The sequence below is a fragment of the Podarcis vaucheri genome, assembly GCF_965113315.1.
Source record: "Podarcis vaucheri genome assembly, chromosome: Z".
NCBI lineage: Eukaryota > Metazoa > Chordata > Lepidosauria > Squamata > Lacertidae > Podarcis > Podarcis vaucheri.
Genome location: NC_138758.1, coordinates 52,491,435 through 52,513,934, shown reverse-complemented (window position 1 = coordinate 52,513,934; position 22,500 = coordinate 52,491,435). Strand labels below are relative to the sequence as shown.

At 52.4% G+C, this 22,500-nt stretch overlaps 1 protein-coding gene and 2 long non-coding RNA genes across 3 annotated transcripts in view; 2 read left to right on the top strand and 1 right to left on the bottom strand.

Annotated features, from left to right (window-relative positions):
* The window catches only part of LOC309524233 (extracellular fatty acid-binding protein-like), an 8,900-nt gene extending 6,824 nt beyond the window's left edge, over positions 1 to 2,076 (top strand). The window contains exons 4-6 of the mRNA XM_082208699.1: positions 480 to 584; positions 701 to 720; positions 2,008 to 2,076. Of these exons, the coding sequence (XP_082064825.1) occupies positions 480 to 584; positions 701 to 720; positions 2,008 to 2,013 (131 nt within the window). The 3' untranslated portion in view covers positions 2,014 to 2,076. The remainder of the gene's footprint in view (positions 1 to 479; positions 585 to 700; positions 721 to 2,007) is intronic.
* Positions 1,286 to 2,001, bottom strand: LOC309524234. The gene is made up of 2 exons (XR_014215869.1): positions 1,565 to 2,001; positions 1,286 to 1,439 (listed from the first exon to the last, which is right to left on the bottom strand). It is a non-coding gene; the product is annotated as an uncharacterized lncRNA (long non-coding RNA).
* Positions 2,077 to 16,650: 14,574 nt separating the features above from the next.
* LOC309523668 lies at positions 16,651 to 20,050 on the top strand. The gene is made up of 5 exons (XR_014215507.1): positions 16,651 to 17,306; positions 17,447 to 18,231; positions 18,825 to 19,046; positions 19,403 to 19,498; positions 19,794 to 20,050. It is a non-coding gene; the product is annotated as an uncharacterized lncRNA (long non-coding RNA).
* Positions 20,051 to 22,500: the final 2,450 nt, after the last annotated feature.

The following is a 22,500-nucleotide window of genomic DNA, read 5'->3' as shown; positions in this document are numbered from 1 at the left end:
ATACTATTAATATATATACTAATCTACTACTAATAGTATATACTGATTTAATAACCCGATCAAGGCCGCCTCCTCCTCCTATTATTATTATTATTATTAATATACTATTAATATATATACTAATCTACTACTAATAGTATATACTGGTTTAATAACCCGATCAAGGCCGCCTCCTCCTCCTATTATTATTATTATTATTAATATACTATTAATATATATACTAATCTACTACTAATAGTATATACTGGTTTAATAACCCGATCAAGGCCGCCTCCTCCTCCTATTATTATTATTAATATACTATTAATATATATACTAATCTACTACTAATAGTATATACTGGTTTAATAACCCGATCAAGGCCGCCTCCTCCTCCTATTATTATTATTATTAATATACTATTAATATATATACGAATATATATATATATCCTCCTAATATTATTACTATTAATAATGATTATTACTCATATTTCCCAGCCCGCGACGCCGAATCCCAGCCAATCGGCTTGCTGGAGGACTTCCAGCGGCGCAGCGAAAACCGGGGCTTCACCTCCGAGCAAATCAAGATTTTCCCCAAGGAAGGTGAGTCGGTCCTCCAAGACGGTCCTCCAAGACGGTCCTCCAAGGCGGTCCTCCAAGGCGGGACCTCGGAGGGTCATCCATCCCATAATAACCGCCTTTCTCCTCTCTCTCCGCAGTCGCCTGCCAGGACCAAGCGGTGAGTATCCCGAATTCGGGTCGATCTGGATGGACATTCCCCACTTTGGGGAATGTCAGGTCTGTCTGGATGGACATTGCCCAGTTTGGGAAAGGTCAGGTCTAGCTGGATGGACATTGCCCAGTTTGGGAAATGTCAGGTCTAGCTGGATGAACATTGCACAGTTTGGGAAATGTCAGGTCTATCTGGATGGACATTGCCCATTTTGGGAAATGTCAGGTCTATCCGGATGGACATTTCCCATGGTGGAGAAATATCAGGTGGAGAACATCTCAGGTCTGTCTTGATGGACATTTCCCATTGGGAAATGTCAGGTCTAGCTGGATGGACATTGCCCAGTTTGGGAAATCTCAGGTCTATAGCTTGGTGGAGGACATCGCGGGGCTTTTTGGATGGACATTTCCCATTTTGGGAAATCTCAGGTCTATATTGATAGACATTTCCTGTTTGGGGAAATCTCAGGTCTGTCTTGATGGACATCTTCCAGGTCTATCTGGATGGACATTTCCCATTTTGGGAAATCTCAGGTCTATCTTGGTGGGTATTTCCCAGGTTTCTATTGATGGACATCTCCCATGGTGGAGAAATCTCACGTCTATCTGGATGGACATTTCCCATTTTGGGAAATCTCAGATCTATCTTGGTGGACATTGCCCATTTTGGGAAATCTCAGGTCTATCTGGATGGACATCTCCCATTTTGGGAAATCTCAGGTCTATCTTGGTGGACATTTCCCAAGTCTACCTTGATGGACATTTCCCAGGTCCACCATGATGGACATTTCCCAGGTCTACCTTGATGGACATTTCCCAAGTCTAACTTGATAGACATTGCCCAAGTCTACCTTGATGGACATTTCCCATTTTGGGAAATCTCAGGTCTATCTTGGTGGACATTTCCCAAGTCTATCTTGATGGACATTTCCCAAGTCTATCTTTTGGACATTTCCCAAGTCTATTTTGATGGACATTTCCCAAGTCTCTCTTTTGGACATTTCCCAAGTCTATCTTGATGGACATTTCCCAGGTCCACCTTGATGGACATTTCCCAGGTCTACCTTGATGGACATTTCCCAGGTCCACCTTGATGGACATTTCCCAGGTCTACCTTGATGGACATTTCCCAAGTCTAATTGATGGACATTTCCCAGGTCCACCTTGATGGACATTTCCCAGGTCTACCTTGATGGACATTTCCCAAGTCTGTATTTTGGACATTCCCCAAGTCGATCTTGATGGACATCTCCCAAGCTTGGAAGCCTCACCTTCTCTTCTCCTTCTCTTCTAGGAATGAGAAGAACATCTCTATGGTCCTTTGATGTCACTTCCTCCTAATAAATAGATTCAGAAACTGCAACTTCCTGTCTGTGGTCTCTTTTGTATTATTATTATTATTATTATTATTATTATTATTATTATTATTATTATTAATAATATTAATATTATTATCATCCATCCCCTTATAAAATGCTATTATTATTATTATTATTATTATTATCCATCCCCTTATAAAATGCTGCTATTATTATTATTATTATTATTATTATTATTATTATTATTATTATTATTATTATCATCATCCATCCCCTTATAAAATGCTGCTATTATTATTATTATTATTATTATTATTATTATTATTATTATTATCCATCCCCTTATAAAATGCTGCTATTATTATTATTATTATTATTATTATTATTATTATTATTATTATTATTATTATCCATCCTCTGGTCCCCTTATAAAATGCCATTATTATTATTATTATTATTATTATTATTATTATTATTATCCATCCTCTGGCCCCCTTATAAAATGCCATTATTATTATTATTATTATTATTATTATTATTATTATTAATATTTTAATATCATTTTAAGGAATCTCATGAGCTTTTAGTCAATAATAATAATAATAATAATAATAATAATAATGGCATTTATACCCATCTGCTCCCCTTATAAAATGCCTATTATTATTATTATTATTATTATTATTATTATTATTATTAAATATCAAACGAGATATTTTTAAATCCCTAATTTAAATATTTGAATATTGAGTGATCGATCTGGCCCCATCTTATTGATTATCGATCCAGCCCTGTCTGATTATTGATCCAGGTCCATGTTATTGGTTATCAATCCAGCCCTGTGTGATTATCAATCCAGCCCATTATTGATTATCAATCCAGCCCTGTGATTGGTTATCAATCCAGCCCTGTATGATTGGTTATCAATCCAGCCCATTATTAATTATCAATCCAGCCCTGTGTGATTGGCTATCAATCAAGCCCTGTGTGATTGGTTATCAATCCAGCCCATTATTGATTATCAATCCAGCCCTGTGTGATTGGTTATCAATCCAGCCCCTTATTATCAATCCAGCCCTGTGTGATTGGTTATCAATCCAGCTCCATGTGTGATTGGTTATTGATCCAGCCCTGTGTGATTGGTTATCAATCCAGCTCCATGTGATTGGTTATTGATCCAGCCCTGTGTTATTGGTTATCAATCCAGCCCTGTGTGATTGGTTATCAATCCAGCTCCATGTGTGATTGGTTATTGATCCAGCCCTGTGTGATTGGTTATTGATCCAGCCCTGTGTGATTGGTTATCAATCCAGCTCCATGTGATTGGTTATTGATCCAGCCCTGTGTTATTGGTTATCAATCCAGCCCTGTGTGATTGGTTATCAATCCAGCCCATTGATTATCAATCCAGCCCTGTGTGATTGGTTATCAATCAAGCCCTGTGTGATTGGTTATCAATCCAGCCCATTATTGATTATCAATCCAGCCCTGTGTGATTGGTTATCAATCCAGCCCATTATTATCAATCCAGCCCTGTGTGATTGGTTATCAATCCAGGTCCATGTGTCATTGGCTATTGATCCAGCCCTGTGTGATCGGCTATCGATCCAGCCCTGTGTGATTATCAATCCAACCCCGTATGATTATCGATCCAGCCCCACATTTTTAATTATCAATCCATCCCTGTGTTATTGATTATCAATCCAGCCCTGTGTGATTGATTATTGATCCAGCCCTATGTTATTGGTTATCGAGCCAGCCCTGTGTGATCGGTTATCGATCCAGCCCTGTGTGATTGGTTATCGATCTATACCTGTGTGATTATCAATCCAACCCCTTCTGATTGGTTATTGATCCAGCTCTGTGTGATTGGTTATCAATCCAGCCCTGTCTGATTGGTTATTGATCCAACCCCGCATTATTGATTATCAATCCAGCCCTGTTTGATTGGTTATCGAACCACCCCAGTGTTATCAGTTATCGATCCATTCCCGTGTTATTGATTATTGGTCCAGCCCTGCGTGATTATCGATCCAGCCCTGTGTGATTGGTCATTGATCCAGCCACAATTTATCGGTTTTCAAACCAGCCCTGCTTTCCATTGACCGCCCTTCCCTGTCAATCATTCCGGGGGACAGGACCCTGAGATCCCTCCCCTGTCAATCATTCTGAGATCCCTCCCGTCAATCATTCCTGGTTGGGGGTGGGACCTGAGATCCCTCCCCTGTCAATCACTCTGAGATCCCTCCCCTGTCAATCATTCCTGGTTGGGGGTGGGACCTGAGATCCCTCCCCTGTCAATCATTCTGAGATCCCTCCCCTGTCAATCATTCTGAGATCTCTCCCCTGTCAATCATTCTGAGATCCCTCCCCTGTCAATCCTTCCTGGTTGGGGGTGGGACCTTAGATCCCTCCCCTGTCAATCATTCTGAGATCCCGCCCCTGTCAATTATTCCTGGTTGGGGGTGGGACCTGAGATCCCTCCCCTGTCAATCATTCTGAGATCCCTCCCCTGTCAATCATTCCGGATGGATCCCCTCTCTGTCAATCATTCAGGGGGCGGGGCAGTCCCATCCCTCCTCCAATCCCAAGACAGGCGCCCTCTGCACATGCTCAGAGTCCGCCATGTTTCCCTCGAACCCACAACCCGGAAACACTCTAGGAATATATATATATATATATATCTTTATTTATTGAGGGCATTCACAAGAAGGGGAGACAAGATGGCGCCCTAGAGGGGCTTCTGTGGGGCGGGTCAGTCTGGATGACCGTCGACCTTCCCTCTCTATGATCCCCTCCTAACCGGCTGGAGGTCCTAGAGAGGTCCCACTCTGTCCGGAAAAACCCACAGAGTGCTGGAATCCTAGATTGGCCCCGCCTGAAGATGTCGAACCCGGGCTTGGAGGGGAAGCAAAGCTTGATGGGAAACTGAAGGGCTGAGGAATCCTAGAAGGGTCAGCCTGGGGGAGCGGGAGGGGTCCCTTCCCTCTCTATGGTCCCCTAAGGAGGTGCTGGATGTCCTAGAGAGGTCGCTTCCCTGTCTATGGTCCTTTGCAAGGGGGTCAGGCTGGAGGACCTGGAGGGGGTCCCTTCCCTCTCTATGATCCCTTAAGAAGGGGCTGGATGTCCTAGAGAGGTCCCTTCTCTCTCTCTCTATGGTCCCCTCAGAAGGTGCTAGAGGTCCTAGAGAGGTCCTTTCCCCCCCTCTATGATCCTTTGCAAAGGGGGTCAGGCTGGAGGACCTGGAGGGGTCCCTTCCCTCTCTATGATCCCCTAATAAGGTGCTGGATGTCCTAGAGAGGTCTTTCCTCTCTATCATCCCCTAAGAACCGGCTGGATGTCCTAGAGAGGACCCTTCCCTCTCTATGGTCCTTTGCAAGCTGGAGGACCTGGAGGGGTCCCTTCCCTCTCTATGATCCCTTAAGAAGGGGCTGGATGTCCTAGAGAGGTCCCTTCTCTCTCTCTATGGTCCCCTCAGAAGGTGCTAGAGGTCCTAGAGAGGTCCCTTCCCTCTCTATGGTCCTTTGCAAGCTGGAGGACCTGGAGGGGTCCCTTCTCTCTCTATGATCCCCCCTCCAGCCTGGATGTCCTAGAGAGGTCCCTTCCGTCTCTATGATACTTTGGAAGGTGGTCAGGCTGGAGGACCTGGAGGGGTCCCTTCCCTCTCTATGATCCTCAAAGAATGATGTCCTAGAGAGGTCCCTTCTCTATGGCCCCCTCAGAAGGTGCTGGATGTCCTAGAGGGGTGCCTTCCCCTCTCTATGATCCTTTGCAAAGGGGGTCAGGCTGGATGACCTGGAGGGGTCCCTTCCCTCTCTATGATCCTTTGCAAGCTGGAGGGGTCCCTTCTCTCTCTATGATCCCCTAAGAAGCGCCTGGATGTCCTAGAGAGGTCCCTTCCCTCTCTATGATCCTTTGCAAGGGGGTCAGGCTGGATGACCAGGAGAGGTCCCTTCCCTCTCTCTATGGACCCCTCAGAAGGTGCTGGGTGTCCTAGAGGGGTCCCTTCCCTCTCTATGATCCCTGGATGTCCTAGAGGGGTCACTTCCCTCTCTATCATCCCCTAAGAACCGGCTGGATGTCCTAGAGAGGACCCTTCCCTCTCTATGATCCCCAAAGAATGGACTGGATGTCCTTCCCCTCTCTATGATCCTGGAGGACCTGGAGGGGGCGTCCCTTCCCTCTCTAGCTCCGCCCCCTTGAACTCAGCCCCGCCCCCTTCGGCCCCCCAATTCCTCACAATGCGGCCCCCAGGGAACCGTCCAATCAGAGATGTCTGTTAGGGGCGGAGCCAGGAAGTCCTCCAATGACGGAGCCCCGAATCGTCCAATGACTTGTTAGGTGAAGCTGGAAATGGTCCAATCACAGAGCCAGCTTGTAAACTGCCCGGCGACAGAGCCCTGAAGCCGTCCAATGACAAGAGTCCCCTTGGGCGGAGCCAGGAAGCCCTTCAACGAATCGCCCAATCACAGAGCTCCGTTGAGTAATTGCCGATAAACTGCCCGGCGACAGAGCCCTGAAGTCGTCCAATCACAGAGTCCCCTTGGGCAGCGCCTGGAAATCGTCCAATCACACCGCTCCGCCGTCTGTATTCCGCCCGGCAACAGGGCCCTGAAAACGTCCAATGATAGAATCCCATTGGGTGGCTGCCTGTAATCTGCCCGGCAACAGGGCCTTGAAATCCTCCAATGACAGAGCATCTTGGAACCGTCCAATGGCGGAGCTCCGTTGAGCAGCGGTGGTAAACTGCCCGGCAACAGAGCCCTGGAAATGTCCAATGACACAATCCCATTGGGTGGTTGCCTGTAATCTGCCCGGCAACAGAGCCTTGAAATCATCCAATGACATCTTGGAACCGTCCAATGGCGGCGCTCCGTTGAGTAGCGGTCGTAATCTGCCCGGCAACAGAGCCGCCAACTGTCCAATGACAGAATCCTGTTGGGCGGTTGGCTGTAATCTGCCCGGCGACAGGGCCCGGAAACCGTCCAATGACAGAGCCCTGTTGGATGGTGCTGGGAAATCGTCCAATGAGGGAGCCCCTGATAGTCCAATGGCAGAGTCCCCTTGGCCTGTAATCTGCCCGGCAACAGGGCCTTGAAATCATCCAATGACGGAGCTCCGTTGAGCAGCGGTCGTAATCTGCCCGGCAACAGAGCCGCCAACTGTCCAATGGCAGAGTCCCGTTGGCTGGCGCCCGTAATCTGCCCGGCAACAGAGCCGCCAACTGTCCAATGGCAGAGTCCCGTTGGCTGGCGCCTGTAATCTGCCCGGCGACAGAGCCCTGAAATGGTCGAATGACAAGAGGCCTGTGGGGCGGAGCCTGGAAATCGTCCAATGGGGAGAATGCGAGAGATGGCGCCTGTAATCTGCCCGGCGACAGAGCCTGGAAATCGTCCAATGGGGGAAATTCAAGGGATGGCGCCTGTAATCTGCCCGGCAACAGAGCCTGGAAATCGTCCAATGGGGGAAATTCGAGGGATGGCGCCTGTAATCTGCCCGGCGACAGAGCCTGGAAATCGTCCAATGGGGGGAATGCGAGGGATGGCGCCTGTAATCTGCCCGGCGACAGAGCCTGGAAATCGTCCAATGGGGGGAATTCGAGGGATGGCGCCTGTAATCTGCCCGGCGACAGAGCCTGGGAATCGTCCAATGGCGGAAATTCGTGAGATGGCGCCTGTAATCTGCCCGGCGACAGAGCCCTGAAATGGTCAAATGACAAGAGTCCTGTGGGGCGGAGCCTGGAAATCGTCCAATGGGGGGAATGCGAGGGATGGCGGGTCCCGGGTTCGAGTCACGTGACGGCGCAGGAGGCGACGGGGTTGCGGGTTCGAGTCACGTGACAGGGTCCCGGGTTCTGGGTTCGAGTCCCATGACGGGCTTGCGGGTCGCGGGTTCAAGTCCCATGACGGGGTGACGGCAACCCTGGGGGAAACGCACTGGGTCCCGGGTTCAAGTCACATGACGGGGTCCCGGGTTCGAATCACAAGGCGGCTCCGGGTTCGAATCCGGAGGGCACAGGATGTGACGGGGTCTTGGGTTCGAATGACGGGGCGGCGACAGGGTGCCGGGTTCAAGTCACACGACGGAGGGCAGGAAATTTGACGGGTCGCGGGTTCAAGTCCCATGATGCTTCGTCCTCCCGGCGGGTTGCAGGTTCGAATCACAGGACCTGGTTGTGGGTCCTGGGTTCAAGTCCCATGACTGGGTGCTGTGTCCTGCGTTCGAATCACGTGATGGGCTCCTGGCGCCGGGTTCGAATCACATGACGGGCTCACGGGCTCAAGTCCCATGACAGGGTCCCGGGTTCGAGTCACACGACGTTCTTCCAGGTTGTGGGTTCGAGTCCCATGACGTTTTTCTGGGTCCCGGGTTCAAGTCCCATGACAGGCCTCCGGGTTCGAGTTACGTGACAGTGCAGGAATCGACGGGGTCCTGTGTCCCGGGTTCAAATCACATGACATTCTCCCGGGCTCTGGGTTCAAATCTATGACAGGCTCCTGTGTCCCGGGTTCCAATCACATGACGGGCTCCCGGGTCCCGGGTCCCAATCACATGACGGGCTCCCGGGTTCGAATCACATCACCGGCTTCTGGATTCACGGCTCCCAATCACATGACGTTCTTCTGGGCTCTGGGTTCAAAGGACATGGCAGGCTCCTGGGTCCCAGGTTCAAGTCACATGACGGTGCAGAAACCCTGGGGGAAATCTGACGGGTTCGACTCACACGACGGACTCCTGGCTCTGGGTTCAAATCCCACTCCAGCTTCAAGACCTGGGGTTGCGGGTCCCGGGTTCAAGTCCATGTCCCGGGTCGCGGGTCCGAGTCACTGACAGGCTACCGGGTCGCGGCTTCAAGTCCCAGGCTCTGGGTCCAAATCCCATGGCAGGCTCCCAGGTCCCGGGTTCAAGTCGCATGACTGGGGGAAATTCGAGGGTTCCCGGGTTCGAGAAGCATGATGGTGCAGGAGACAACGGGCTCCCAGGTCCCGGGTTCGAGTCACATGACGACGCAGGCAGTTACAGGCCGCCCCGCAATACTGCCAGGGCGCCGGCGGGTTGCGATTGGCCGGCTGGGCCGGGGGGAGGCGGGCCAGGAGGCGGGTGTTGACGGCCAGGGCGGCCAATCCGTAGTCGGTGAAGAGGACCGTTTCCCGTTGGCAGGGGCTTCCGTGTCCCGGGTTCGAATCGCGTGGCAAGCTTCCGTGTCCCGGGTTCGAATCGTGTGACGGGCTCCCGTGTCCCGGGTTCGAATCACATGACGGGCTCCCGTGTCCCGGGTTCGAATCGCGTGGCAAGCTTCCGTGTCCCGGTTTCGAATCACATGACGGGCTCCTGGGTCCCGGGTTCGAATCACATGACGGGCTCCCGTGTCCCGGGTTCGAATCGCGTGGCAAGCTTCCGTGTCCCGGGTTCGAATCACATGACGGGCTCCCAGGTTCGAATGACATCACAGGCTTCTGGATTCACGGCTCCCAATCACATGACAGGCTTCCGGGCTCCGGGTTCAAATCACATGACGGGCTCCCGTGTCCCGGGTTCGAATCGCGTGGCAAGCTTCCATGTCCCGGGTTCGAATCACAGGACGGGCTCTCGGGTCCCGGGTTCGAATCGCATCACAGGCTTCTGGATTCACGGCTCCCAATCACATGACAGGATTCCGGGCTCCGGGTTTGAATCACATGATGGGCTCTGGGTTCAAGTCCCATGACTTCCGGGCTCCTGGGTCCCGGGTTCAAATCCGTTGGGTCCCTGGTTCAAGACACATGACAGGGTCCCGGGCTCTGGATTCGAATCACAAGATGGACTTCTGGGCTCCCAAGACCGGGCTGCAGGTTCAAGTCCCATGACGGGCTCCGGGTTCGAGTCACACGACAGCGCAGGAATCGACAGGGTCCCGGGTTCGAGTCACATGACGGTGCAGTAACCCCGGGGGAAATCCGACAGGTCCCGGGTTCGAGAAGCATGATGGTGCAGGAGACAACGGGCTCCCAGGTCCCGGGTTCGAGTCACATGACAGCGCAGGAATCGACAGGCTCCCAGGTTCAAGTCACATGACTGGGGGAAATCCGACGGGTCCTGGGTTCGAGTCACACGACGGTGCGGTAACCCCGGGGGAAACCCGACGGGTCCCGGGTTCGAGAACCATGCTGGTCCCGGGTTCGAGTCCGTGTCCCGGGTTCGAGTCCGTGCCCCGGGTTCGAGTCACATGACAGTGCAGGAATCGACAGGGTCCCGGGTTCAAGTCGGGTCCCGGGTTCGAGAACCATGATGGTCCCGGGTTCGAGTCCGTGTCCCCGAGTCACATGACGACACAGGCCCCCACCGGGTTCCTCACCCGGCAGTTACACGCCGCCCCGCAATACTGCCGGAAGCTCTGGTAGCAGCCTCTCTCCGATTCGCCGCCAGCGCCCCAGGGCGGCGCCGGGTTTCGATTGGCCGGCTGGGCCGGGGGGAGGCGGGCCAGGAGGCGGGTGTTGACGGCCAGGGCGGCCAATCCGTAGTCGGTGAAGAGGACCGTTTCCCGTTGGCAGGACGGACAGGAAATGAACTTGTACTTGGGACAGGATTGGTAGAGGATCTGCAGACATTCCTCACAGACCGAGTGGAGGCAGGAGAGGAGGCGGGGCCTCTTGTGGGCGGAGTTGTAGGCGTGGCCGCAGGTGGGGCACTCTAGGGATTCGGCGCTGGGAGGACTGGCCGGAACCGCGTACTGGTTGGCGATCACTTCCGCCCCGGTCGCCGGGTAGAAAACAGAGGGCGGGGGCGGGTCCAGAGGCTGGGCCACGCCCTCGTTGGCGATGACGTCGTTGGCGGGGGGGAACTTCCTGCTGAGCTGGGGGAACTTCCTGTTGGGGAGGAGGAGGTCGTTGGGGAGGAGGTCGTTGGGGGGGAACTTCCTGCTGGGGAGGAAGTCGTCAGACGGGAGCTTCCTGTCGTTGGGGGGGAGCTTCCTGTCGGCGAAGGGGTCGCTGGGGAAGTTCCTGTCGCTGGGAGGGAACTTCCTGTGGGGGAGGACGTCGCTGGGGGGGAACTTCCTGTTGGCGAGGGTGTCGTCGTTGGGGGGGAACTTCCTGTTGGCGAGGACGTCGTCATTGGGGGGGAACTTCCTGTTGGCCTCGTTGAGGTTCCTGTTGGCGAGGAGGTCGCTGGGGGGGAACTTCCTGTTGGCGAGGGCGTCATTGGGGGGGAACTTCCTGTTGGCAAGGACGTCGTCGTTGGGGGGGAACTTCCTGTTGGCCTCGTTGAAGTTCCTGTTGGCGAGGAGGTCGTTGGGGGGGAACTTCCTGTTGGCAAGGATGTCATTGGGGAGGGCGTCGTTGTTGGGGAACTTCCTGTCGGCGAAGGCGTCGCTGGGGGGGAACTTCCTGCTGGCCAGGACGTCGCGGTTGGGGAACTTCCTGCCGACCTCGCCGAACTTCCTGTTGGGCCCCGGAGGCCCCTGGAGGCAGGACATGAGGAGGGCGGTCACCTGGCTAACGTCGGGAGGCGGGGCAGGAAGAGGAAGTGGGGGTTTTGAGGCGGGCCCGGGGACGCATCCTCCTGGGAAGGAAGGGATGATGGCGGCCGGAGGACCTGGGGGAGGAAACAGAGAGAGAGAGGCTAGAGGGGACGGCGAGATTTGGACATGCCGTAGAGTTCTAGGATACTAGAGAGGACGTTTCTCTTTTTGAATAGCATGCATGACCATGGAGTTCTAAAAGCCTAGAGGGGATGTTTTTTTTCCCCATGGAAGGAAAGCCGATTTCCCCCTTATTTTACACCATAGAGTTATGGAAGGCTAGAGGGGATTTACCGTGGGAGGAAAGCTTTTTCCTTCTTCCTTTTTCGCCGTATTGATTTCCACAGAGTTCTAGAATCCTAGAGGGGATTTCCACAGAGTTCTAGAATCCTAGAGGGATTTCCACAGAGTTCTGGAATCCTAGAGGGATTTCCGCAGAGTTCTAGAATCCTAGAGGGATTTCCACAGAGTTCTGGAATCCTAGAGGGGATTTCCGCAGAGTTCTGGAATCCTAGAGGGATTTCCGCAGAGTTCTGGAATCCTAGAGGGATTTCCACAGATTTCTGGAATCCTAGAGGGATTTCCACAGAGTTCTGGAATCCTAGAGGGATTTCCGCAGAGTTCTGGAATCCTAGAGGGATTTCCACAGACTTCTGGAATCCTAGAGGGGATTTCCGCAGAGTTCTGGAATCCTAGAGGGATTTCCGCAGAGTTCTGGAATCCTAGAGGGATTTCCACAGACTTCTGGAATCCTAGAGGGATTTCCACAGAGTTCTGGAATCCTAGAGGGATTTCCGCAGAGTTCTGGAATCCTAGAGGGATTTCCACAGATTTCTGGAATCCTAGAGGGATTTCCACAGAGTTCTGGAATCCTAGAGGGGATTTCCACAGAGTTCTGGAATCCTAGAGGGATTTCCGCAGAGTTCTAGAATCCTAGAGGGATTTCCGCAGAGTTCTGGAATCCTAGAGGGATTTCCACAGATTTCTGGAATCCTAGAGGGATTTCCACAGAGTTCTGGAATCCTAGAGGGATTTCCGCAGAGTTCTGGAATCCTAGAGGGATTTCCACAGATTTCTGGAATCCTAGAGGGATTTCCACAGAGTTCTGGAATCCTAGAGGGGATTTCCACAGAGTTCTGGAATCCTAGAGGGATTTCCGCAGAGTTCTAGAATCCTAGAGGGATTTCCGCAGAGTTCTGGAATCCTAGAGGGATTTCCACAGATTTCTGGAATCCTAGAGGGATTTCCACAGAGTTCTGGAATCCTAGAGGGATTTCCACAGAGTTCTGGAATCCTAGAGGGATTTTCACAGAGTTCTGGAATCCTAGAGGGATTTCCACAGAGTTCTGGAATCCTAGAGGGATTTTCGCAGAGTTCTGGAATCCTAGAGGGATTTCCACAGACTTCTAGAATCCTAGAGGGGATTTCCACAGAGTTCTAGAATCCTAGAGGGATTTCTACAGAGTTCCGGAATCCTGGAGGGATTTCCACAGACTTCTAGAATCCTAGAGGGTATTTCCACAGAGTTCTAGAATCCTAGAGGGATTTCCACAGAGTTCTGGAATCCTAGAGGGATTTCCGCAGAGTTCTGGAATCCTAGAGGGATTTCCGCAGAGTTCTGGAATCCTAGAGGGATTTCCACAGAGTTCTATAATCCTAGAGGGATTTCCACAGAGTTCTGGAATCCTAGAGGGATTTCCACAGAGTTCTGGAATCCTAGAGGGATTTCCGCAGAGTTCTGGAATCCTAGAGGGATTTCCGCAGAGTTCTGGAATCCTAGAGGGATTTCCACAGATTTCTGGAATCCTAGAGGGATTTCCACAGATTTCTGGAATCCTAGAGGGATTTCCACAGACTTCTGGAATCCTAGAGGGATTTCCACAGAGTTCTGGAATCCTAGAGGGATTTCCGCAGAGTTCTGGAATCCTAGAGGGATTTCCACAGATTTCTGGAATCCTAGAGGGATTTCCACAGAGTTCTGGAATCCTAGAGGGATTTCCACAGATTTCTGGAATCCTAGAGGGATTTCCGCAGAGTTCTGGTATCCTAGAGGGATTTCCGCAGAGTTCTGGAATCCTAGAGGGATTTCCGCAGAGTTCTGGAATCCTAGAGGGATTTCCACAGACTTCTGGAATCCTAGAGGGGATTTCCGCAGAGTTCTAGAATCCTAGAGGGATTTCCGCAGAGTTCTGGAATCCTAGAGGGATTTCCGCAGAGTTCTGGAATCCTAGAGGGATTTCCACAGACTTCTGGAATCCTAGAGGGATTTCCACAGAGTTCTGGAATCCTAGAGGGATTTCCGCAGAGTTCTGGAATCCTAGAGGGATTTCCACAGATTTCTGGAATCCTAGAGGGATTTCCACAGAGTTCTGGAATCCTAGAGGGATTTCCACAGATTTCTGGAATCCTAGAGGGATTTCCGCAGAGTTCTGGAATCCTAGAGGGATTTCCGCAGAGTTCTGGAATCCTAGAGGGATTTCCACAGAGTTCTGGAATCCTAGAGGGATTTCCACAGACTTCTAGAATCCTAGAGGGGAATCCCCCTCCCCCCATGCAAATAAACCTCTTTCCCCCCCCCACCAAATGCATTTCCATAGAGTTCTAGAATCCTAGAGGGGAATCCCCCCTCCCTCCATGCAAATAAACCTCTTTCCCCCCCCTCCCACCAAATGCATTTCCATAGAGTTCTAGAATCCTAGAGGGGGTTTGGCCTGCGAGGGAAGCGGATTTCTTTTCCCGTTTTTTCGAAGAGCATGCACGGCCATAGAGTTGGAGAAGGATCCTAGAGGGGATTTTTCATGCAAGGAAAGCTTATTCTCCCCCCCGCCTCATCTAGCATCCAGGGGGCGGGGCTAAGGGACCGTGGCTGTCAATCAAACGGGGAATATATAGGATTCAGGGGGCGGGGCTAAGGGACCATGGCTGTCAATCAAACGGGGAATGAATATCTAGGATTCAGGGAGGCGGGGCTAAGGGACCATCGCTGTCAATCAAACGGGGAATTCATATTTAGCCCTCGCCCAGTCAATCATCCTGGGATATCCCAGCTGTCAATCACCCTAGCCCTCCCCAGTCAATCACTCTCCATCTTCCATCGTTCTCCCCTGTCCATCATTCTCCATCTTCCACCCTTCTCCCCTGTCAATCATTCTCCATCTTGTCAATCACTCTCCATATGCTGTCAATCACCCAAGCCCTCCCCTGTCAATCATTCTCCATCTTCCATTATTCTCTCCTGTCAATCATTCTCCATCTTCCATCGTTCTCCCCTGTCAATCATTCTCCATCTTCCATCGTTCTCCCCTGTCAATCATTCTCCATCTGCTGTCAATCACCCAGCCCTCCCCTGCCAATCATTCTCCATCTTCCATTATTCTCCCATTAATCATTCTTCATCTTCCATCCTTCTCCCCTGTCAATCATTCTCCATCTGCTGTCAATCACCCAGCCCTCCCCTGTCAATCATTCTCCATCAATTTGTGGTCAGTTTGGATTACCTGGTGGGATCCCCTTCCCTTCTCACCTGTCAATCACTCTCCATCTTGTCAATCCCTCTCCATATGCTGTCAATCACCCAAGCCCTCCCCTGCCAATCATTCTCCATCTTCCATCCTTCTCCCGTCAATCATTCTGCATATTCTGTCAATCACCCTAGACCTCCCGTCAATCATTCTCCATCTTCCATCATTCTCTCCTGTCAATCATTCTCCATCTTCCATCCTTCTCCCCTGTCAATCACTCTCCATCTTGTCAATCACTCTCCATACGCTGTCAATCACCCAAGCCCTCCCCTGTCAATCATTCTCCATCTTCCATCATTCTCCCCTGTCAATCACTCTCCCTCTTCCATCTATCTCCCCTGTCAATCATTCTCCATATCCTGTCAATCACCCAAGCCCTCCCCTGTCAATCATTCTCCCTCTTCCATCATTCTCTCCTGTAAATCATTCTCCCTCTTCCATCATTCTCCCCTGTCAATCATTCTCCATATCCTGTCAATCACCCTAGCCCTCCCCTGTCAATCATTCTCCATCTTCCATCATTCTCTCCTGTCAATCATTCTCCATCTTCCATCATTCTCTCCTGTCAATCATTCTCCATCTTCCATCATTCTCTCCTGTCAATCATTCTCCATCTTCCATCATTCTCTCCTGTCAATCATTCTCCATCTTCCATCATTCTCTCCTGTCAATCATTCTCCATCTTCCATCATTCTCTCCTGTCAATCATTCTCCATCTTCCATCATTCTCTCCTGTCAATCATTCTCCATCTTCCATCATTCTCTCCTGTCAATCATTCTCCATCTTCCATCATTCTCTCCTGTCAATCATTCTCCATCTTCCATCATTCTCTCCTGTCATACATTCTCCCTCTTCCATCATTCTCCCCTGTCAATCATTCTCCATATCCTGTCAATCACCCTAGCCTTCCCCTGTCAATCATTCTCCATCTTCCATCATTCTCCCCTGTCAATCATTCTCCATATTCTGTCAATCAACCCTAGCCCTCCCCTGTCAATCATTCCCCGTATTCTGTCAATCACCCTAGCCCTCCCCTGTCAATCATTCTCCACCTTCCATCTTTCTCCCCTGTCAGTCATTCTCCCTCTTCCATCAATCTCCCCTGTCAATCATTCTCCATATCCTGTCAATCATTCTCCATATCCTGTCAATCAACCCTAGCCCTCCCCTGTCAACCATCCTGGGATATTCTAGCTGTCAATCACGCTAGCCCTCTCCTGTCAATCATTCTCCACCTTCCATTTTCTCCCCTGTCAATCATTCCCCGTATTCTGTCAATCACCCTAGCCCTCCCCTGTCAATCATTCTCCACCTTCCATCTTTCTCCCCTGTCAGTCATTCTCCCTCTTCCATCAATCTCCCCTGTCAATCATTCTCCATATTCTGTCAATCATTCTCCATATCCTGTCAATCAACCCTAGCCCTCCCCTGTCAACCATCCTGGGATATTCTAGCTGTCAATCACGCTAGCCCTCTCCTGTCAATCATTCTCCACCTTCCATTTTCTCCCCTGTCAATCATTCCCCATATTCTGTCAATCACCCTAGCCCTCCCCTGTCAATCATTCTCCATCTTCCATCATTCTCTCCTGTCAATCATTCTCCATCTTCCCTCCTTCTCCCCTGTCCATCACTCTCCACAGGCTGTCAATCACCCCAGCCCCACGCTGTCAATCATTCCCCATCCTATTTGGGGTCAGTCCGGAGGACCTGGTAGGATCCCTTCTCACCTGTCAATCAATCGATCGGTGGATCAGGCGCCGGGTTCCAGGCGATCCGGAAGCTTCTGTGATCCGATTGGCCGAGGAGGAGGAGGCCTGGAAAGATGCTCCAATTGGTACCCAGGATGCGGAGAAGGAGGAAGGATGCTGAGGAGGAGGAAGGATGCTCAGATTGGTACCCAAAGATGCTGAGAGGGATGCAGGGAAGGATGAAGGATGCTCAGAGGGAGGCAGAGTGGTACCCAGGATGCGGAGAGGGATGCTGAGGAGGAGGAAGGATGCAGAGAAGGAGGAAGGATGCTCAGAGGGAGGTAGAGTGGTACCCAAAGATGCTGAGGATGCAGAAAGGGATGAAGGATGCTCTGGTCCAAATTGGTACCCAGGATGCAGGGAAGGAGGAAGGATGCTCAAATTGGTACCCAAAGATGCTGAGAGGGATGCAGGGAAGGAGGAAGGATGCTGAGAGGGAGGCAGAGTGGTACCCGGGATGCGGAGAAGGAGGAAAGATGCGGAGAAGGAGGAAGGATGCTCTGGTCAAAATTGGTACCCAAAGATGCAGAGAAGGATGAAGGATGCTGAGTGGTACCCGGGATGCGGAGAGGGATGCTGAGGAGGAGGAAGGATGCTCAGAGGGAGGCAGAGTGGTACCCGGGATGCGGAGAAGGATGGAAAGATGCTCTGGTCCCAATTGGTACCCAAAGATGCCGAGGATGCAGAAAGGGATGAAGGATGCTCTGGTCCAAATTGGTACCCAGGATGCAGGGAAGGATGAAGGATGCTCAGAGGGATGGAGAGTGGAACCTGGGATGCGGAGAAGGAAGGATGCTCAAACTGGTACCCCAAGATGCTGAGAGGGATGCAGGGAAGGAGGAAGGATGCGGAGAAGGAGGAAGGATGCTCAGAGGGAGGCAGAGTGGCACCCGGGATGCGGAGAAGGAGGAAGGATGCTCAGATTGGTACCCCAAGATGCTGAGAGGGATGCAGGGAAGGAGGAAGGATGGGAAGATGCTCTGGTCCCAATTGGTACCCAGGAGGTTGAGGATGCAGGGAAAGATGCTCAAATTGGTAACCAAAGATGGAGAGAAGGAGGAAGGATGCTGAGTGGTACCCGGGATGCGGAGAGGGATGCAGAGGAGGAGGAAGGATGCTCAGAAGGAGGCAGAGTGGTACCCGGGATGCGGAGAGGGATGCAGAGGAGGAGGAAGGATGCTCACATTGTACCCAAAGATGCTGAGAGGGATGCAGGGAAGGATGAAGGATGCTGAGAGGGGGGCAGAGTGGTACCCGGGATTCTGAGGAGGAAGGATGCTCAAATTGGTACCCAAAGATGCTGAGAGGGATGCAGTGAAGGATGAAGGATTCTCTGGTCAAAATTGGTACCCAGGATGCAGGGAAGGAGGAAGGATGCTCAGATCCAAATTGGTACCCAGGATGCAGGGAAGGAGGAAGGATGCTCAGGTCAAAATTGGTACCCAGGATGCTGAGGATGCAGGGAAGGATGAAGGATGCTCAGAGGGATGGAGAGTGGTACCCGGGATGCAGAGAGGGATGCAGAGACGGAGGAAGGATGCTCAGGTCGAAATTGGTACCCAGGATGCAGAGAAGGATGAAGGATGCTGAGAGGGAGGCAGAGTGGTACCCGGGATACGGAGAGGGATGAAGGATGCTCTGGTCCCAATTGGGACCCAAAGATGCCGAGGATGCAGAAAGGGATGAAGGATGCTCTGGTTCAAATTGGTACCCAAAGATGCAGAGGAGGAAGGATGCTGAGAGGGATGGAGAGTGGTACCCGGGATGCGGAGAGGGATGCAGAGAAGGAGGAAGGATGCTCAGGTCCAAATTGGTACCCAGGATGCTGAGGATGCAGGGAAGGAGGAAGGATGCTCAGGTCGAAATTGGTACCCAAAGATGCAGAGAAGGATGAAGGATGCTGAGAGGGAGGCAGAGTGGTACCCGGGATGCAGAGAAGGATGAAGGATGCTCAGAGGGGTGCGAAGTGGTACCCGAGATTCTGAGGAAGGATGCTCAAATTGGTACCCAAAGATGCTGAGAGGGAGGCAGAGAAGGAGGAAGGATGCTCAAATTGGTACCCAAAGATGCTGAGAGGGATGAAGGATGCTGAGTGGTACCCGGGATGCGGAGAGGGATGCAGGGAAGGAGGAAGGATGCTCAGAGGGATGGAGAGTGGTACCCGGGATGCTGAGAGGGATGAAGGATGCTGAGTGGTACCCGGGATGCGGAGAGGGATGCTGAGGAGGAGGAAGGATGCTCAGGTCGAAATTGGTACCCAGGATGCAGGGAAGGAGGGAAGGATGAAGGATGCTCTGCTCCCAATTGGTACCCAGGGAGATGCTCTGGTACCCAGGAGCTTGAGAGGGATGCGGAGAAGGAGGAAGGATGCTGAGTGGTACCCGGGATGCGGAGGAGGAAGGATGCTCAGAGGGATGGAGAGTGGTACCCGGGATGCGGAGAAGGAGGAAGGATGCTCTGGTCAAAATTGGTACCCAGGATGCAGGATGCTCAGATCCCAGTTAGTACCCAGGATGCTGAGGATGCAGGGAAGGATGAAGGATGCTGAGAGGGAGGCAGAGTGGTACCCGGGATTCTGAGAAGGAGGAAGGATGCTGAGTGGTACCCGGGATGCGGAGAGGGATGCGGAGAAGGAGGAAGGATGCTCTGGTCAAAATTGGTACCCAGGATGCAGGGAAGGAGGAAGGATGCTCAGGTCAAAATTGGTACCCAGGGTGCTGAGGATGCAGGGAAGGAGGAAGGATGCTCTGCTCCCAATTGGTACCCGGGGAGATGCTCTGGTACCCAGGAGGTTGAGAGGGATGCCGAGAAGGAGGAAGGATGCTCAGAGGGATGGAGAGTGGTACCTGAGATTCTGAGGAGGAGGAAGGATGCTCAGATTGGTACCCAAAGATGCTGAGAGGGATGCAGGGAAGGAGGAAGGATGCTGAGGAGGAAGGATGCTCATAGGGATGGAGAGTGGTACCTGGGATGCGGAGAGGGATGCAGAGAAGGAGGAAGGATGCTCTGGTCCGAATTGGTACCCAGGATGCAGGGAAGGAGGAAGGATGCTCAGAGGGAGGCAGAGTGGTACCCGGGATGCGGAGAGGGATGAAGGATGCTGAGGAGGAAGGATGCTCAGATTGGTACCCAAAGATGCTGAGAGGGATGCAGGGAAGGAGGAAGGATGCTCAGAGGGAGGCAGAGTGGTACCCGGGATGCGGAGAGGGATGCAGAGAAGGAGGAAGGATGCCCTGCTCCCAATTGGTACCCAAAGATGCTGAGAAGGAGGAAGGATGCTGAGTGGTACCCAGGATGCGGAGAAGGATGCGGAGGAGGAGGAAGGATGCTCAGATTGGTACCCAAAGATGCTGAGAGGGATGCAGGGAAGGAGGAAGGATGCTCTGGCCAAAATTGGTACCCAGGATGCAGGGAAGGAGGAAGGATGCTGCGGCGGACGGGAGGAAGGAAGGAAGGCCGGAGTATTTTTTCGGGGGGGGGGGTGGGTGGGTGGGTTAGTCCCGCCCTCCTGTCAATCTCCCGGCTTCCTCCCCTCCCCAAAACGATGGACGATTGACAGGTCCAATCGAAAAACGATGGGTGATTGACAGGTCCGATCGGGATGCAGGAATGGTACCCAGGGGATGCAGGAGAAGATACTGGGATGGTACCTGGCGATCCGGTTGGTGGAGGAAGGAGGAGGGAGGGAGGGGCGGGACTTCCTGCGGAGGAGGAGAGGATGCTGGGAGGAGGGAGATGCTCTGGTACCCAGGATGTTGAAAGGGATGAAGGGAAGGAGGGAGGATGCTGACGGGAGGAAGGAAGTATTTTTTTGGGGGGGTGTTAGTCCCGCCTCCTGTCAATCTCCCTCCGATCCCCCAAAATGATTGATGGATGATTGACAGGGCCAATGGGATGCAGGAATGGTATCCAAGGGATGGAGGAAAAGATACTGGGATGGTACCGGACGATCCGGTTGGTGGAGGAAGGAGGAGGAGGGAGGGAGAGGGAGGAAGGGGCGGGACTTCCTGTGGAGGAGAGGAGGATGCTGGGAGGAGGGAGATGCTCTGGTACCCAGGAAGTTGAAAGGGATGCTGGGAAGGAGGAAGGATGAAACAGGAGAAAGAAGGAAGGCGGGAGTATTTTTTTTGGGGGGTGTTTGTCCCGCCCTCCTGTCAATCTTCACGCTTGTCAATCTTCTTGCTTCGGAAGAGTAAGGATTGATGGATGATTGACAGGTCCGATCGGGATGCAGGAATGGTACCCAAGGGAGGGAGGAAGGAGGAGGGAAGAGGGGATGGAGGCTGAGGGGATGGAGGGGGGCGGGACTTCCTGGGGAGGAGGATGCTGGGAGATTGGCAGGGAGGAAGGAGGAAGGAGGGATGGAGGAATGGAGGAGGAAAAGATGCTGTAAGAGGGATTGGTACCCAGGGAGGAAAAGGATGGAGGAAGGGAGGAAGGAGGGAGGGAGGGAGGGAGGAAGGAAGGAGGGAAGGAAGGAGGGAGGAAGAGGAGGAAGGAAGAAAGGAGGAGGAGAGGAAGGATGGATGAGGAGGAAGGGAGGATAGAAGGAAGGAGGGAGGGAGGGAGGGAAGGAAGGAAGGAAGGAAGGAGGAGGGGAGGAAGGATGGAGGAGGAGGAGGGAAGGAAGGAGGGAGGGAAGGAGGGAGAAGGACGGATGGAGAGGGAAAAGATGCTCTGAGGGATTGGTAACCAAGGAGGAAGAGGATGGAGGAAGGGAGGGAGGGAGGAAGGAAGGAAGGAAGGAGGGAGGGAAGGAAGGAGGGGAGGGAGAGAGGGAGGGAGGGAGGGAGGGAAGGAAGGAAGGAGGGAGGGAGGAGGAGGAGGAAGGGAGGGAGGGAGGGAGGGAGGGAGGGAGGGAGGGAAGGAAGGAAGGAAGGAAGGAGGGAGGGAGAGAGGGAGGGAGGGAGGGAGGGAGGAGGAGGAGGGAGGAGGAAGGAAGGAAGGAAGGAAGGAAGGAAGGAAGGAAGGAAGGAGGGAAGGAGGGAGGAGGGAGGGAGGAGGGAGGGAAGGAGGAGGAGGGAGGGAGGAAGGAAGGAAGGAGGGAGGGAGGGAGGGAAGGAAGGAGGAGGGGAGGAAGGAGGAGGGAAGGAGGGAGGGAAGGAAGGAAGGAAGAAGAGGGAGGAATGGAGGGAGGGAGGGAGGAAGGAAAGAGAGGAAGGAAAGAAGCAGGGAGGGAAGGAAGGAAGGAAGGCGGGAAGGAAGGAAGGAGGGAGGAGGAGGAAGATAGAGAGGGAAAATATGCTCTGAGAAGAGTAATTGGTACCCAGGGAAGGGAGGAAAAGGATGGAGAGGCCGAGGGATTATTTCCCCGGAAGCAAAACAGGAAACGAGAAAGAAAGAAGATGCTCTAAGCAGGATTGGTACCCAAGGAGGAAGAGGATGGAGGAAGGGAGGGAGGGAAGGAGGGAAGGGAGGAGGGAGGGAGGAGGAGGAGGAGGAGGAGGAAGGAAGAAAGGAGGAGGAGGGGAGGAAGATGGATGAGGAGGAAGGAAGGAAAGAAGGAAGGAGGGAGGGAAGGAAGGAAGGAAGGAAGGAGGAAGGGAGGGAGGGAGGGAGGGGAGGAAGGAAGGAGGGAGGAGGAAGGAAGGAAGGGGGGAGGAGGGGAGGAAGGAAGGAGGGAGGGAAGGAAGGAAGGAAGGAAGGAAGGAGGAGGAGGAGGAGGGGAGGAAGGAAGGAAGGAAGGAGGGAGGGAAG